Source organism: Ahaetulla prasina, chromosome 2 (assembly GCF_028640845.1).
Source record: "Ahaetulla prasina isolate Xishuangbanna chromosome 2, ASM2864084v1, whole genome shotgun sequence".
NCBI lineage: Eukaryota > Metazoa > Chordata > Lepidosauria > Squamata > Colubridae > Ahaetulla > Ahaetulla prasina.
Window position 1 is genome coordinate 121,441,444 of NC_080540.1, and position 16,479 is coordinate 121,457,922.

The following is a 16,479-nucleotide window of genomic DNA, read 5'->3' on the forward strand; positions in this document are numbered from 1 at the left end:
GCTAATTAAAGAAGCAGATGAAGATATTGCAAAACATCTTGAGACAGCATACAGAAACAAATCACCAAGTCTGGATGGCCTTCACCTGAGAATTCTTAAAGAATTCAGTGATGAAATTACTGGTCTCCTAACAAAAGTAGGTATACAAATAGCATAAATTAATTATTGAAATGAAAGACTTCTTCTTAGTTGTAAAACTGAAAAAAAGCAGAAGGATGTAATAGTTCTGAATCTATGTCTTCTGATTTTTGTGCCATAGAATTAATGAATGAAAGGGAAATGAAGATGTAGCTTTAATTAAGAATGGAGCAAGAATAAATGATAAAAAGTATGAATTGATCTCATCTATGTTAATGTGACAGCATGTCAGCATAGGGCTGCATAGCTTGCTATGCTGTATTCTAGTGAATGATAAGAATGGAAGAATCAAAGATGAGTTTTAGGGAAAATTGGAACAAATCTGATCCATCCATTATTCCATCTAATTGGGTAATTTATTTACTCTGTGTCGGATCTCTACAAAGTCTCTGTATATAACTGACCAGAAGAAGACAGACGGATGGTGGTTTGATGTGTTCAAATCTAATGAGATGACTGGGCAACTTCTTGTGAAGTCATCTGGGATTAGCTAATTCAGTAGAGTCCAAGAGATTAGTTTGGATGTAGCCTGAACTCAACCACCTGAATCCTTTTTCTGCCCGTCTGGTTTCTTTGGCCAGCCAAGGATGGGTTCCATGTAGGACTTGAGAGTTAAGAGCCAATACTAAGGCCCTTATGAATACCTGGACAAGAGGAAATAATTGCTGCATTGATTCAAGAACAGTTAAAAGATTCAGAAGGAAAAGTAGGTAAGACAACCAGGGCTGTACATTCTGGATTTGAATGGAAAGAGATTGTGTGAATATATATCATGACAGCCAGTTTGGTGTAGTGTTTAATGTACCAGGCTAGAAACTGGGAGACTGTGAGTTCTAATCCCACCTTGAGCACAAGACCATCTGGGTGACTTTGGGCCAGCTGGTCTCAACCTTAAGAAGGAAGCAACGGCAAACCACTTTTAAAAAACATTGCCAAAAAACCTAGAGAGAATTATCCTGAGAATCTCTGAGAATCAGACACATTTGAGTGGAAGGGGAAACAACACATATTATTTTAATCAGCAACTCCTTAAATAAACAGTATCTTTTCCTGAGCTCGTGCTGTGTGATCCCAGAAAAAAATCGTTGAAAGAGGCAACATGCTCACTTAAATATCTTTCTGCCATCAAATCGAGTTTGCTTCACAGCTTTAGATCTGGTGGCTGTGAGTTTGCATTCAGGGATGGTGGGGAACAAAGAGACCATTACTCTGATCCTGTGGGATTAAAGAAATCAAACTTCCCAAGTACGTCAGAAGCAGTGCAATAATCAACTCGTGATTAGTAGTATTAAAATGGTACGAAAGCTGATCTGTCCTAAATCTCTAGGCATGTTTCTCAATTGAGTCATTTTCTCCTCTAAGATTGTGCATTGGCTACTTTATCTGAAAACCTTAGTTTATAGTTACTGGGGACCTTTGCATTAATTAGCAGCTCCAGGAGAACGATTCTTCCATTAATCAATAGAGAAGTGATTGGACAATTGCTCAGTGGATGGAGCACCTGGATTCTGTTTCCTCTGCAGTTATCTGGGGCATTCTTCTAATTCTTGGCAGCCCCTGAGTCCCTGTTGCTTCTGACTCTGCTGCCTTTTTCTGGAATGAAATCGGTTCAAGCTATCAAAATAATGCCAACAAAAATATGAAGCATGACTATATATGTAGAGAGAGCCAGGAGGACGGAGTTGCCTGGAAAAACTACAGTATAATGACTATAGCAGCAAAGCAACCCTGTTGTGATGTTACTGGTTTTTATGTATTATATTTCCATAGTGTATGAAATATGCCAAACATTATTCTAAGTACTTAGCAAGATGGTGATGGTGATTAAATACTTTGTAATGTATAGCTCTTTATTAGATTGCTATTTGCTTTCACTAAACTAACAAGATATCAATTCATAGATAGGAAGTTGTTGGCGATCCCCATGTATGCTGCTTTGAGTAGTTTTTATAAAGAGAGCGATGTCTCTCACGCACGTTTTTCATGCGTGAGATAAACAAGGTGTGTACATTGCAGATTGTTTCACAAGCACAAAACATATTTACCTCTTCATCCCTGGTTTATTTGAGTAAACATGAATGCCATTGTAGAGTAAGTGCTTTTTGGTATTTCCAACAGAATAACGAGCAGCCAGAGCAAGTCACAAGAGCTCCGTTCAGTCCCAGCCAATGATGGGAGAGTAAAATGTGACTGTGAGGATCAGCCTTTGATGCACAAAGCATAACTGAGCTCCCCATGTTCCAAGTGATGCAAAATAGCTCCAGCAGGCTCTGCCAAAGTGGCTATGCTGCATCACATTAGTAGCACTGGAACACAGGATGATGTTCAGAAGGAGTAAAACCATTGTATCACAGCAGTAGGGCCTATTAGAAATGAAGCAATCCCACTGGGGCATTTTATTTGCACACTCCAGTAGAGTGGACGCCAAAGGCTTTGCTAATGCTTCATGGGCTGCTAATTTCCTCTCTGACCCCTTTTGTGGAGGGGTGACCCCAGCCAGAATCCTTCTGCAATGAATGCCAAAGCCTGACACAGGTCTGGGTTAGGGGTGACAAAGAGGCCTCTGTGGGCTTTAATCAGGCTCCAGTTTGCCGTTTAAGAACCGGGAAGGGGGGGGGAAGAGTTGTGGCTCTCTAAAGATCTGGGTGGTACAATAAGGGAGGCCCAGGGTCTCCCATGGAGGCAGCTGAGTTGCAGCAGGCAGCAGAAGACAGGCTAAAAAATTCATCAGACAAGGAGGGGAGGACAAGAAAGGAGAGGCGGATGGCTTCTTTTGTGAAAGGCTTTCTTTGGAATATAGAAGATTTTTCAATGAATGCCCCCATTAGATGACCCAATCAGGTCCTGGCAGATGGATCTCCTAGGCACGCTGCTTATTCATGGCAGGCTGAGTTGCTCTCTCACTTCCCTTTCCCTTTGCTGCATCCCTCCCTTCTTCCCACATGCCTTCATGCTTATTAAGACTAACTTTATAATGTATGTGTGTATATGTACATATATATATATATGTACATTTCTTTCATATATTTCTTTCTCTTCTTGTCCATCCCCAAAGACTGTGATACCTACTGCAAGGCATCCAAAGGGAAGCTGAAGATAAACATGAAGAAGTATTGCAAGAAAGACTATGGTGAGCAACTCTCTCTCTTCCCCAACGTCACCCTGGAAATGCTTGGTGTTTGTCTGTCTTGTCACAGGAGGTTTTAAAGTGGCATTTCTTTTTCTGAAACATGGTCAGTATAATCTTTGTTATGGCATGGTAAGTGATTATTGGCCCAAAAGGGCCTTTCTACCTGTCTGCAATATTATTTATAACTGAATCCGCAATAAAGGACCTGCCCAAGGTTTGAGATGGGCATAAATGGGAGGATGGAGAGGAAATCAGCAAAGAATCTTCTGGGCATTTGCTCTAGGAGGCCCTCCTGATGAGAGCATATTCAACTACCCAAAACACTGAGTGCGCATGGGAAATTTACCGTCTTGCCTCTTGGAAGATGGAAAAAAATGTCATAAACTACAACTAAAGATTTCATGCATATATTTGAATGGGTAGCTTGTACAATATGTACTGGGAGATATGTGCAAAGACAGAATTTTTAGATTGTGTTCACACAGCATTTTTAATCTCCTTGTACATTGATCAGTGTTCCGGGTTATAATGAATAGAAACTGGCCAAAAGGAAAAAAATATGTTATAGGTTCAACAAATGAATTCACAAAGAAGATGAATTAAAAATCTTTTAGTAGGATTTTTTCCATTTAAATTTAGGTATGTGTGTTTAAAAATAAACAAGTGACAGAGATTTATAACATGGGTTGTTAACATTTTTGGAATATGGTAGGAAAAAATACAATAAAAATTTTAAACTATGGTGTCGGAAAAGACTTCTGACAATGCCGTGGACAGCCTAGAAAACAAACAAATGATCATTAAACAAAATCAGAGTTTTCACTCACGGTAAATTGACCAGACTCGAATTATATCTTGGGTGTATTATGCAGGGATCATTCTAGTCCCTTTATGATTGTGGGAAAATTGGAAGGAAATAGAAAAAGAAAGACACCATCAGCGAAGTGGATGGACTTCATTTTCGTGGGGATGGATGTACCCTTGTAAAATCTGAAGGGGCAGGTAGGGAGACTGATTGTTCTGGAGGTCTACATATATGGTTGCTAAGAGATGAACATGGCTTGATGGCACAGAATCAATCAATCATCCTATATATGACCTTATATGTAAGAAAGACGAGGGAAAGCCCATAAAACCATGCTTATTTTACACACTAGATAAAACTTGATATATTGATTCCTGTCATGTTTTATAAATAAATGATTAAACATTTAAGTTCCATATACTTTCAATGCTGTAGCTTTTGTATAAAAATGCAGGAAGAGTTAAGAATCCTTCAAATGATTGTGTAATTGATATAGAATGAGTGTGTTGCCAGAAAGTATCAATCTTTTTCAATCATAAAAATATACAATTCTAATTGTCTTCCTGTTTCTAAATGGCTTCCTGTTTCCAAGTCATTTTTGTCCAAAAGGGTGCTACTTAATGCATAACATCATAGTAATTAAAGTTTCAGATTTGTGCAGCAGATTTCCAACAATACATGAAGCATTATTTTAATCCACTCACAGATAGACACACGTGCACACACATAAGAGTGATGTGATTGGTTATACACTGTGCAGTCAATTTAAAATGGGAGGCCAAAAGTAATTACAAAGTTGTTAAGTTTGAATGTCCACAAGCATACTTGGTAATACGTAGACCTATGCCAAACAACTTTGCTTCAACAAAGAAATTTGTGCTGTGGAAGCAACATGATTCGCTTCATTGAAGCGAAGAGGTGAAGTGATTCACCTTGACAAAGCAATTCACATAATCTTAAACCACTTTGGGCAGGGCTTCCAGAACGGGCAGCTTTGTGCACACTGCTGGATGTGCAGTGTGCTCTGAAGCCACCCAACCTTGAAGAACTTGAACAGTTCATGAGGGGGCTCCAGGCTAGAAGTCTGAACTTCCCATTGTTCAAAAATGGTCACTTTGAGGTCAGTGGCAGAGTTCCTTGGACAGCTGAAGTCCCCCCCCTCCCATTAATCTTTGAATACTGAAATTTCTCAGATAAACTTTATACCGTTTATTAATTTTGCCAGTTCATCCTATATACTCTGCAGACATCCCTTATGACGGCATATATCACAGTGGAAAATGATAAATTGAATAAAGTTCTCAAACTTTTAATTGGTGTAATTAGAACGATTTTTTTTCCTGAACTGATAATAAGTTATATTTATTCTCTAGAATGGTTGTAAGGAGAGGTATTTTCTTCTTGTTTATTTGCAGTTTGTTGTTGGTAATAAGCTGTATTAGGTTGTTGGGGCAAAACAGCCTGTAATTAGGAGCAGCACTTAGACTTAGACTTAGAACTTAGACTAACTTTATTGTCACTTTAAATGTACACTAATCGGCATACATTAAAATGACATTCTGTTGCATACAGTTCTCAAGGGGCTTGCAAAGGAAAGGCTTATAAAGGAAAAGTAATTTTATTGACCATGATGGGCTGCAATTCACTGATATGTTGGACTGGTTTTAACACGCAATCAAAAGTGACTAGTCTTTATCTTGATCAAAATAAAGGCTTGATCAAGAGCTTCACCTTGAGCCTGATAGGGCTTCACTGTAGATGAAGCTAGAGAATATTTTAGGGCTGAGGCCTCTATACACCCCATGGAAACCTTCACTTTTTGTCAGCAGACAGGATTGCTATTGTGGGAACAATAGGAGGAGGAAGTAATATTGTGTGCGATGGTTGCCTTGAGTTATTTATAAAAATAATAAAGGCAGGATTATTATTATTTTTTAAATGTGACAGTCATGCTTCTTTCAGGTGTGTGCCCAGTCAGGCACACTTTATTAGACCTGCAGAACCTTCATCCTACTTCTATTTAGACATGGTTTTCCTGGGCTTCTTTGGATTGAGGGATAGGAAAAAAATAACTTTGTCTTCTTCCCTCCCCTCACACCTTAATTGATGATTATAAGCTTCTTTCTTCAAATGATGGCTGATTAGCATTAAGGGGAGGAAGAGAGATTCGTGAGTGCAACAGAGAGCAATGAAGCACGAAAGTTTGAGAAACGATTAATTTATTGTGGTGCTGAAATGGAGACTGGGGAAACCATGGTCAAGAGGAGTCAGAACATAGATCTAGCACTCTTACAGAAGGCTGTGTACCTCCTATGCATCTTGCCTGGTAACCAGCTGCTGAGTTGAGGGGAGGGCAGGATAAGTGGGAAAGATGTGCTTTTTTATCCCCTCACTCACCAGATCTCTGACCCACAGATTGGCTCCAGGCAATCAGAAACCTGGAGGTAAAGAAATGACTCCGCCAGCTGCTTATTGGAGGGAGAAATAGCTATTTATTTATTTATTCAATTTCTATAGCTTTCTCAATTAGTGATTCTGGGCCGTATACAACATAAAAAATATTTTAAAATATAGGGTAAATATGTATGCTCATCAAGTAAGGCTATTGCCATAGGTGTTTATACCTAAACCATTAAAATAGCCATGCCAGAAAAGACAATATAGTTTTAATCAGAGGGCCTAGTCCTCTTCCCAAACTCACCTCCTCCACAGTCCCTCCCATGTTAATGGGATAATTTGTTGAATATATATCAACTTGCAGCTGAGCTATTGGTAGAAGGGAAATTGACTTTGTAAATATACAAATAGAATGAGACTATTGCCTTACACACTGTAAGCTGCCCTGAGTCTTCGGAGAAGGGCGGGATATAAATGTAAATTAAAAAAAAAAAAGCAAAATTAGAGTTATCCAATCAATCACTTTACTTAACTTTACTATTTACTATTGTAAGGACAGCACTGATCTCATTACTATATAATCACAGGAGTTGGCAATTAGGGCAATACAACCATCCTGCCACCTCAAAATAAGAGGATGGAGGCTTGTTAAAGCCATAAGACCTTGGCTTTTGCAAAATTGCAAGAGGAAAGGCTATCTGTGCGAACTGTTTGAGGTTTCAGAGAAACACATGGAGGCATATGAACATAGAAATACAAATATTAAAATATATGAACTTTTTATCTGTTACACAGATTCTAATAACACTCAGCTTTCACAATATCCCGTTTCTAAATTATTGGCAACTTTGGTTTGTTGCAGCAAAGTATTATTAAAGAAAAGCATTTCTTTAACATTAGTGCTAGGAGTCAGTAGCAGTAACTGGTTAATTTTTGACTCTTCCTTGAGTTTCTTCTACATAACACAAATACTTTTTGCACCCATTTGCCTTTTCTTGGAAACAACAGACAGGCTGCAGCAAATTGACATTTCTATCAACTATTTCTATAAACTATTCTGATACTTTTGGGGGAGAGATAAAAATCAATAGAGTGAGGTAACCCATCCATTAGCACAATTCACATTTTTTTAAATTTCATTTTGTCACAACAGTATACACAAACATTGTCATAAAAAAATATATCATGAAGAAAATATATATATATAAGTAAAGAATATGCATCAGCTATATTAATTTGATATAATGAAGGGAACAATAGGACAGGAACGGTAGGCACTTTTGTGCTCTTGTGCTCTTATGTTTGGATGCAACAAAGGTTTTACCTTTGAATCTAAAGTTAGGATTATCAGATACCATTTCTTAGGGACATATACTCTAACTTGGGAAAAAAACCCTTTATTTATTCTACAAGGTGAAGAAATAGTTCACCAATTACTTCTGAACCAAGCATATGGCTTTTCCATTGCAAGGAATGACTCTTTTGTAGCTGTACGTGATATTACATCATATATAACAAATTATGCTGCTTTTGTTATTCTGTCCCCCTTGGCATTCCCTCCCCACAAGCAACTTGAATCAACTTTAATTCAGTAAAAAACAAAATAAATAATACTGATGAAAACAATCTAGGGGCTGAAGCTGCTGGTTACATCAGACATTGCTGGTAAACTGTGGGTTTGCTTAAATTAGTCATTGCTTGGGAAGGGGTCTTGCATGGTGAGATTAACCCTTTTTTGTAATGTAATTTTTTCTCTCTCTTTTGATATCTCTTCCCATAACACATTGTATTTTCTCTGCTTCCTTTTTCTGCTGCTATCCCTTCACCTTCCTCCCATCTTCTTCTTATGCATTTTTATATCATATGTTTCTCTGAATGAGAATGGTTGGTGTGTGCTGTATAAACACAGGGATCCCATAATTCTAACAGTGCTTTATTGTATTGTATAGTCAATTCATTTTAACATGCAGTTATTAAATCAATTCATTTTATTTCTTGCCCTGTGCTGTTTTAGATCCTTTGACCCATGCACACACACATAACTATACATAAACATATGTGCATGTATCACTCCACTCTGGTGGACAGAAAAGCTCCAGGACTAGTTTTATTTGAAGCTGGCAATTCTAGGTTGACAAGGTGAGCAGGATGGACATTGCATAAGACTTTTGTTATCTCTAATTTTTTTTAATCTTTTCATTTTGTGGGAATTATTTTAAATCCCGGGTCAATTTTCTTCCCAGTAAGTGGAGTATATCCTTGATTTCCACAGGATTTAGGACTCATTTACATAACTGTTGAATGGCAGTTCTTTTTTACTTCAGCCCATAATTATTTTGTTACACCATACATTGATTCTAAACTATTTGTGATTTCACTTTAGCACTTTAAAACACCCTACAAAGCATTCCTATTGTAAAACTAAAATTAAGCTGAACATCATTGAAACAAGCAGAAGTGTATTTTTCTGACATGTGTCACTGGATGAGAAAATTATGTTGTCCTTTTTTTATGAATATGCCAGGGTTGCGGAGTAAAAGAAGTAATAAATGTTCTTAAAAGGATATTCATGGTATTGTTCGCATTCTGTAAAGTTGCAAATAAATTTAGCATTGGGCATCTAAACAAGGGAGAATTGTAAGGTGGCTTTCCAGAAGTTTTACTATAGTGCCCAACATCTTTCAATAGTAGCCATAGAGTCTAGAGTTTATAAGAGTGGCTCTATAATAAAATCTGGAGGACCACACTATACCCATCACTAAAGTATTTTATGTTACAGCCAGAGGGTCAGTATATAGGAAAGGAGGGATTGGTGATACTGCAGTAGTAGAATTAACGTGTGAAAACCCACCAAGTCAATCAGATTTTTTAAAAAATGCAAAATCGACCTTATGCTTATTATGAGCAAAATTTCCTGACAGCACTTTCATGTGCTAGTGGCATGGTAGTTTTTGTGACAATATTTTTAGGTGAGGACACAATATTAAAAAAAAGAAAAAAAAGTCCAGCTGTGAAACTGCCGAATAGATTACCCAGAAGGACAATAAAGATGTTTTTATGGATTTCCCAGCAGGAAGCCAATTAGAAGACTGTTTTCTTGAACTTTACAAGATGATAACAGCTCTGAATATCCTAAAAAGCCCTAATTAGCTTGAATATGGCTATTTCCCTTATGTGCTGAATTGAGGTGCTACCATCTAGATTCGTTTCTATTGAGGTTTTAATGTCCTTTTAATTTGCTGATTCAAAGATGATAGTCTTTTAAAAAACCAAACAAAAGGAAAAGGAAAACCCTCTGCCTTAGTTATATTTCAAAATTTCACAAGCAAATTATACTTTGTTCAAATATTTAGGACCAGGAATATTTAAAGAGAATTTAATTCCAAACTATATTTTGGCGCATCCCAACACTGGTTTACTTCTGACATAAATGAATTGCTTTGCTTAACTATAGCAGGAAGGTGACAGGAAAATGAGCTCCTAACTTTGGAAAGTCTGTGGGAAAAATTCATTCATAGCTAACTGCAGAGTACTTTGTAAAGCCACTACAAGCCAAGAGATCTGGTTTGCCGTGGGACATACTGAGGATATCACAGCTTCCTGAAAAACTGAAAGAGAAGCAACTGTTGTCCATGGGAAAAAGCCTTCTAGCTAAAAAGCCCTGTTGCCAGACTGTATATATACAACTCTCTTTCTCTATTCTTTTTTTGACATTTTATGGCAGACTTGCAAAACATGAAGCCTTCCATATTTGCAGTTTCCCAGTTCCATCAAACCAAATCAGAACAGTGTTTAGGATTACAGGAGTTATAGTACAAAAAATAGGGTGTCAAATATTTAGAAGACATATTTATTTATTTATAATCCAATTTCTATACCGCCCTTCTCCCGAAGGACTCAGGATTGGAGGAGAGACAGAAAGACTGATGATGATGATGATGATGATGATGCACAGTTTTAAAGGTAGCCAGCCCAATGATCCATTGAAAGACTCTCTCTTCAAATACTTTAAGCCTTTTGCAGCTCACTCAAGCATTTTGGAAGTACAAGTATATTGTAGCACAGTGTCTGACTCTTATTTCATTGGAGGATTCCTTTTTTAACCACCTGTATCCAAACACCAATACAAAAAGATTAGAAAATTCTAGGATTAAATACAGTTCCAATGAGAGTATTCACCATTGTCTTAGACTGAGGATCACAAAAACTCCAAGGACTTGAAGTACGGGCTATTAGTGCGTGAAGGCCAGAGAGAGTTTGGATTATGGCTGTCAATAAACTGTCCCCACCGACCCATCTATCCCAATCATGAAGTCCTACAGTAAATCACCTTGTCTTGTTTGTAGCATGACAGTGAGACATAACAATTCAACTTGCTTCCATTCAAAAGAAAAAAAAATGTCCAAGAGGCTGTGCACTGTTATTGTTCAGTTTGGGTCATTTTTCTTCTCTTAACCGTAAGAGCTTGGTAGGCTTTTCAACCTTAAGACCTCATACAGTGTTGGATATCGCACCGAGAGCATCTGTGTGATTGTCCATCCTGTCCCCTTCCCTGTGGTCACCAGGAAGGCAAAAAGAGAAAGGATCAAATGTTTCTCCTCACTTGATTGCCTCCCTCTAATATATCAATGGGAGAAGAGCCCGTTTATCATGTTTCCCATGATTAATAGACATGGGATTCCTAGAAGATGCAGGCAAACATATCAGAAAGCACCAGGATAGGGATTACACAAATCCCTTTACCAACAGCAATACCAAGAGTAACAACACATTTATTATTTACAGAATTCTCAGATACACATTCTCATACATTCTGAAGAAAAGAAAAAGCACATTTTGCTGTTAGTGCATATATAAACTCACCTTTATTAAATAACTTGCCTGGCTAAAAACAGAGATATAAACTGAAAACAGCCACAAATTGGATATACTCCAAATCAATCCTAAAAATTCTGCTAGCTAAAAACAGGTAGAATTAAATACAAGGCGCAGCCAAGCCACAGAGCAACATTCAAATACTATTGTAGTGGGGTGATGGGAGATCTTCCACCTTTGGTTTGTACTGGTTCTTCGTACTGATGGTTCATTCAAAAATAGTGATATGAAGAATCAAAAGCAGATGTGTCAAGTTCAAGCTAAATGCAATGGCATATGGGGACATCTTTGGTATCCCAGACAATCATTAACATCTGTTCAACTGAGATGTCATTATCCCGCCCAAAAGGAGTAGAAGAAGACTTTGAGTTTCTTAACTGGTTGGGTAATACTACACATAGACTGAGAAAGACAAGAGAAGGTTTTAGTTTCCTGGGCTCTTTAATCTCTCAATGCTGATGCATTGTTTATTCCATTCTACTCCACTCTTTCACATAAACGTGAGTAGGCAAACATGGATGCATTTCTACTTTTTATTCTAGGCAGTTGGAATTATAGAATTTCAGGCAGACACATAGATACGGTACCTAGATTTATTTCCAAAAGCAGTAACAACTTTTTTGGTGAATTTAGTCATCCAATATCAGTATGCCTGGTCTCATTCTGCAGATTCAAGCCCAGTAAGTTCTTGAATGGGACACCATCAGGTACTCCAGAATTGTAGACTGAGCTGGGAAGTTGATTAGACTAGAAAGTAAAATGAACAAACTAACAAATGGAAGAAGGCAATAGACAACCACAATTGCCAAGAAAACCCTATGGGTATCTACATGAAACCCCCAGGAACGAAGTTTGACCTGACGATGATTTCATTTTACTTTGGTTCTCAGACAGACAGTCCAATGGAACTTCCCACCAGTCAGTCCTTATATTTATTAAGAAACAATGGGAGTGTGTGTAAGTAAGCGTGTACATGTTTAGGTGTGCAAGAGAGAGTAAACTGCAGGGGAGGGTTCCTGTTCAAAAGGTGAGATCACCACCCGCTACAGACTTGTTTGGAAAAATCCTTCTTTCATGAAGACTCTGGTTAGTCATCCCCTTTGTTGAAAGGCAGCTGTTCATGGAAAAATTAAAAAAAAAATGTTTTCAAAAGGTTTTTAAAAAGTGTTCCACGTTTTAGCCCAAAACTCCTGGGGATAGCAATGCAGAGAGAAAGCAAGAGGAAACATATGCTTTTCCAATAACTCTTCTGCAAAATATATAACACCATCAAGCTTTGTGCTAGGAGGATTTTCCAAGGATGACAACAGTTTCTTGCCACTGTCTGCCTCTGTGTGTAATGGGGGGAATCTCTGTGACAGATCAGCTTCTGCCAGGAAGCTCATAAGCCACAGGGGAAGGGAGCACAGCAAAACCTGTTAAACCACGTAAAGGCGATGACAAAATGAATCATGCAATTGCAAAAGCTATGTTGAAGATGTCTAATTTTTAAATTTAAAAGAAATTCAAACAACCTATATAAATCTGTTCCCATTTCAAAGATTTTTTTAAAAAATAATGACTGTTTCTAAAGAGAGCGTCGGTGGCATTATTATTTTTAATTAGTATTTAAATTTCTAGGCTGCCCCACTCCAAATGCCTCTGGGTTTGCCAATAATGGGAACTAGAATAGCTGCTAAGAACCAGTATGGATTAATTGGACAGCTTTAAATTTGTACACATTGGAAGGAATGGGAAGGTATTCCAAATGACTATATTGCATCGCTTTTGAAACCAAAGTTTGGTTTAGTTTGATTTTTTAAAAAATCCTAGAATTCTTTGGAAGTGATAGCCTTAAATTCTGAATGCAGAATTATTTCTCCCACAACACAAAAACCATTAAGAATTCTTATTTATACATTATATAGTGTATAACATGCTGGAAAAGAAGCAAGCCATTTAAAGTGCAATCCTGTTGGTATCTATAAGAAAACTTCTGAGTTAAGCAGGACTTTATCTCAATGGGTTAGCATGTGTGTAGGTGGTGTCTTCTCGTTTTGGGAAGTGGTCGCAATTTCTCAATGCCTATGGAGATTCTCAGTCATTCAGATCATAGTTGTCCCAAAGGTGCTTTTTCAAGAGGCAGCTGGAGTTACTTGTTCTTCTTTGAAGACGTTTTGCTTCTCATTCAAGAAGCTTCTTCAGCTCTACTCCCATTGTAAAGAGCTGAAGAAGCTTCTTGAATGAGAAGTAAAACGTCTTCAAAGAAAAAGAAGTCAGTCCAGTTGCCTCTTGAAAAAGCACCTTTGGGACAATTTCTCAGTGCCTATAGTATTATAGTGCCATCTGGTGGTTGGCTAGTAGCACATTAATAAATGGCTGTGGCCCCAATCTCCTTTCAGTACTGTATATTTTATTGGATATGCTTCAGTTCTCAGCACTAGTAGTTCTTTAAAAATCTTGCAAGGAAATTGAAGTTGATAAAGACCATAGCAAAAAAAACCTTTCCAAGATTATAAGTGTTTGGTGTAAATGTTTATCTTACCTATTTCTTATTGATATGGGCCTTTCTCTGGAGAGAAAGCTCTTCTCAGCTAAAACACATCTTCCTTGAGCTCTCCTTATTCTTGTACCCATAAACTACCCATTTACCCACAGCTTCTGCTTTAATATAATAGTTGAACCCCTGCCTAGGCTGCGAATGCAGCTGGCCTTCTGAGAAATACAATTTTACCATAAGAGGAAAGCTTCTTCAACATTTCTAAAAATAATAAAAGTGGGATTTAAATCAATCAATAAAGCTACAATTGTTAACTGTTTTTCTTGAACAATAAAACTTTGCAAGCCACCAGGAGGATGGGAACCCTAACTTTTTCTACTCACCATCTCAAAAGTAGGCACATCTAAGATACATTTAGAAAAAGCTGAACCCCTATTGACCCATGAGCCCAGGCAAAAAAAAAAACAACAACAACAAAAAAAAAACATTGCTTTCTTTCTTTGGGTCTCTCCCTTGGGGATTGGGGTGGTGGGTGAGAGAATTGCTGGAAAGCAGCACCTTGTGGAACTGCTTATGGGGGCTCTGCTGCTTGCTGTCTTTGCTGCCCCCTTCCCTACTCCCGTTGTAAAGGTGTTCTCCCTGCTACCAGGATGGAGATTGACTGGGATAGCTTTCAGGCTCCAAGGACAAGCTTTGCCATGAATAGAGCCAGGTGGAGTTATGTCTGGGGGCTGCTTCCTTTTCCTTGCTGTGAGAGGTTCTCAACCCTGTTAACCGGCTAGCTTGGAAGTTTTCTTTTAGGCAAAAGTCTCTTTGAGCTCTTGGCAGGCAACCAGGCGATAGTAGGCCTGTCAGCAGGTGAAAGACAGATTAGAATAAGGAATAGAATAGAATAGAATAGAATAGAATAGAATAGAATAGAATAGAATAGAATAGAATTCTTTATTGGCCAAGTGTGATTGGACACACAAGGAATTTGTCTTGGTGCATATGCTTGGTGCATAAGGCGTGCTGCTCTTACTCAAGATGAGAGCTTCCCTGCCCTTCTTCAGGCTGATTCATCCCCTGGGCTGGAGGGGGAGGAAGAGCAGCTTCTCAGAGATCTACTTCTATCAGACAGTCCAGCCGTTCCTCACCTCCTTTCCAGGCAATTAGCAATGGCTGCTATTTTCTCTCTCACCAGTGAACTATTTAGGTGCCCATGGCTTTTGCATGCAAGGTGTTCTGTGGAGAGCGGCAATGGCAGTGCATGGGGAACACGAGACACTTTCTTGGGGTGGTTTTATCTTTGATAACTGTTGAAGATCTGAGATAATTTGATTAATTTATGGTTAATTCTTCCTTCTAATATTTCACTGGAAGATCAATTTTCTTCTTCATCCTTACTATGTATATTTCTTTATTTCTGAAGTTCCAATGAGCTTCTACTCAAAATAAAACAGGACAGCCTACTCTACTAGATGAGGCTTCTAGTCTGTGAAAATATAGTATAGCAAGATCCTTTTCAGAAGCTAGCTGGTGATAAGCCAAAACAACACAAAGTGGCAAAGCCTCGGGTGAGTTTTCAGCAAAGAGAAACCTCTTTGCTGAAAATGAAAGTGGTGCCTTTTATTACCAGGGCCATTTTCATCATATTGGGCCAGAACAGTCTGGTTTTTCTCTCTTATCTTTCTCTCTCTCTCTAAATTTCATAGCAAGCCTCAAATTCATTGGCAAAAGAAACATAGAAGGTATTCCCATCATTGTTAGGCTTGGAATGCAGTACATCATCACCAAGGTCGCAAAGAAGAAAAAGTAGGAAGAAAAGTTTCTAGAGCATGACAAAAAGAGGGAAAAGATTGACCATATATTCTCATATATTCTTTGCTTGGGGCAGCCAGTTTGAAGTACTGAATCATTTACAGAAAAAAATATTTTTAGAAGTTTAATATAAATAAGCCTTTTGGGGATGGGAGCATCATACTGAACCACAAGTCAGCCAGACAATCTGCATCTGAACAACCTAAGCATGCCTCTTCCTTCAAAAACCCATATACAGATAAAATTTCATTTTAAATGTGTTGTAGATGTGTAAATGACCTGGCTAAACATGCTGTGTGAACATTAGAGCCAAAAATGATACCCAGACTATATAAACTCTCTTAGTATAATCTTTCTTAAAAATAGGAATGCACAAATTGCCTAGTTTAATGAAAAGAAGGACTAGGGGAGACATGATAGCAGTGTTCCAATATCTCAGGGGTTGCCCCAAAGAAGAGGGAGTCAAGCTATTCTCCAAAGCACCTGAGGGTAGGACAAGAAGCAATGGGTGGAAACTGATCAAGGAGAGAAGCAACTTAGAACTAAGGAGAAATTTCCTGTTAGAACAATCAATCAGTGGAACGACTTGCCAGCAGAAGTTGTGAATGCTCCAACACTGGAAATTTTTAAGAAAACATTGGATAATCATTTGTCTGAAATGGTGTAGGGTTTCCTGCCTGGGCAGGGGGTTGGACTAGAAGACCTCCAAGGTCCCTTCCAACTCTGATGTTGTTGTTGTTGTTGTTATTATTATTAAAAATAATAATTAATTTGAAGAGCTACTCTGTTTTTAACACAATAACCCAGACTGAAATATTGCTTCAGTACAAGCATCCTAAAGTAAGCACCGCTTTT

General features: G+C 38.1%; 2 protein-coding genes across 5 annotated transcripts in view; one reads left to right on the top strand and one right to left on the bottom strand.

The window, feature by feature from the left end:
- NTN1 (netrin 1) overlaps nucleotides 1–16,479 on the top strand; it is a 129,620-nt gene that overhangs the window by 108,537 nt on the left and 4,604 nt on the right. For 3 of the 4 annotated variants that reach the window (XM_058166882.1, XM_058166884.1, XM_058166883.1), the window contains one exon: nucleotides 3,194–3,268. In XM_058166882.1, the coding sequence (XP_058022865.1) occupies nucleotides 3,194–3,268 (75 nt within the window). Of the gene's footprint in view, nucleotides 1–3,193; nucleotides 3,372–16,479 lie in introns of all 4 variants that reach the window. The other variant, XM_058166885.1, reaches the window with a different exon arrangement.
- The window catches only part of STX8 (syntaxin 8), a 108,242-nt gene continuing 98,489 nt past the window's right edge, over nucleotides 6,727–16,479 (bottom strand). The window contains exon 10 of the mRNA XM_058166886.1: nucleotides 6,727–10,577. The gene's annotated coding sequence lies outside the window, so the exon portion shown is untranslated. The remainder of the gene's footprint in view (nucleotides 10,578–16,479) is intronic.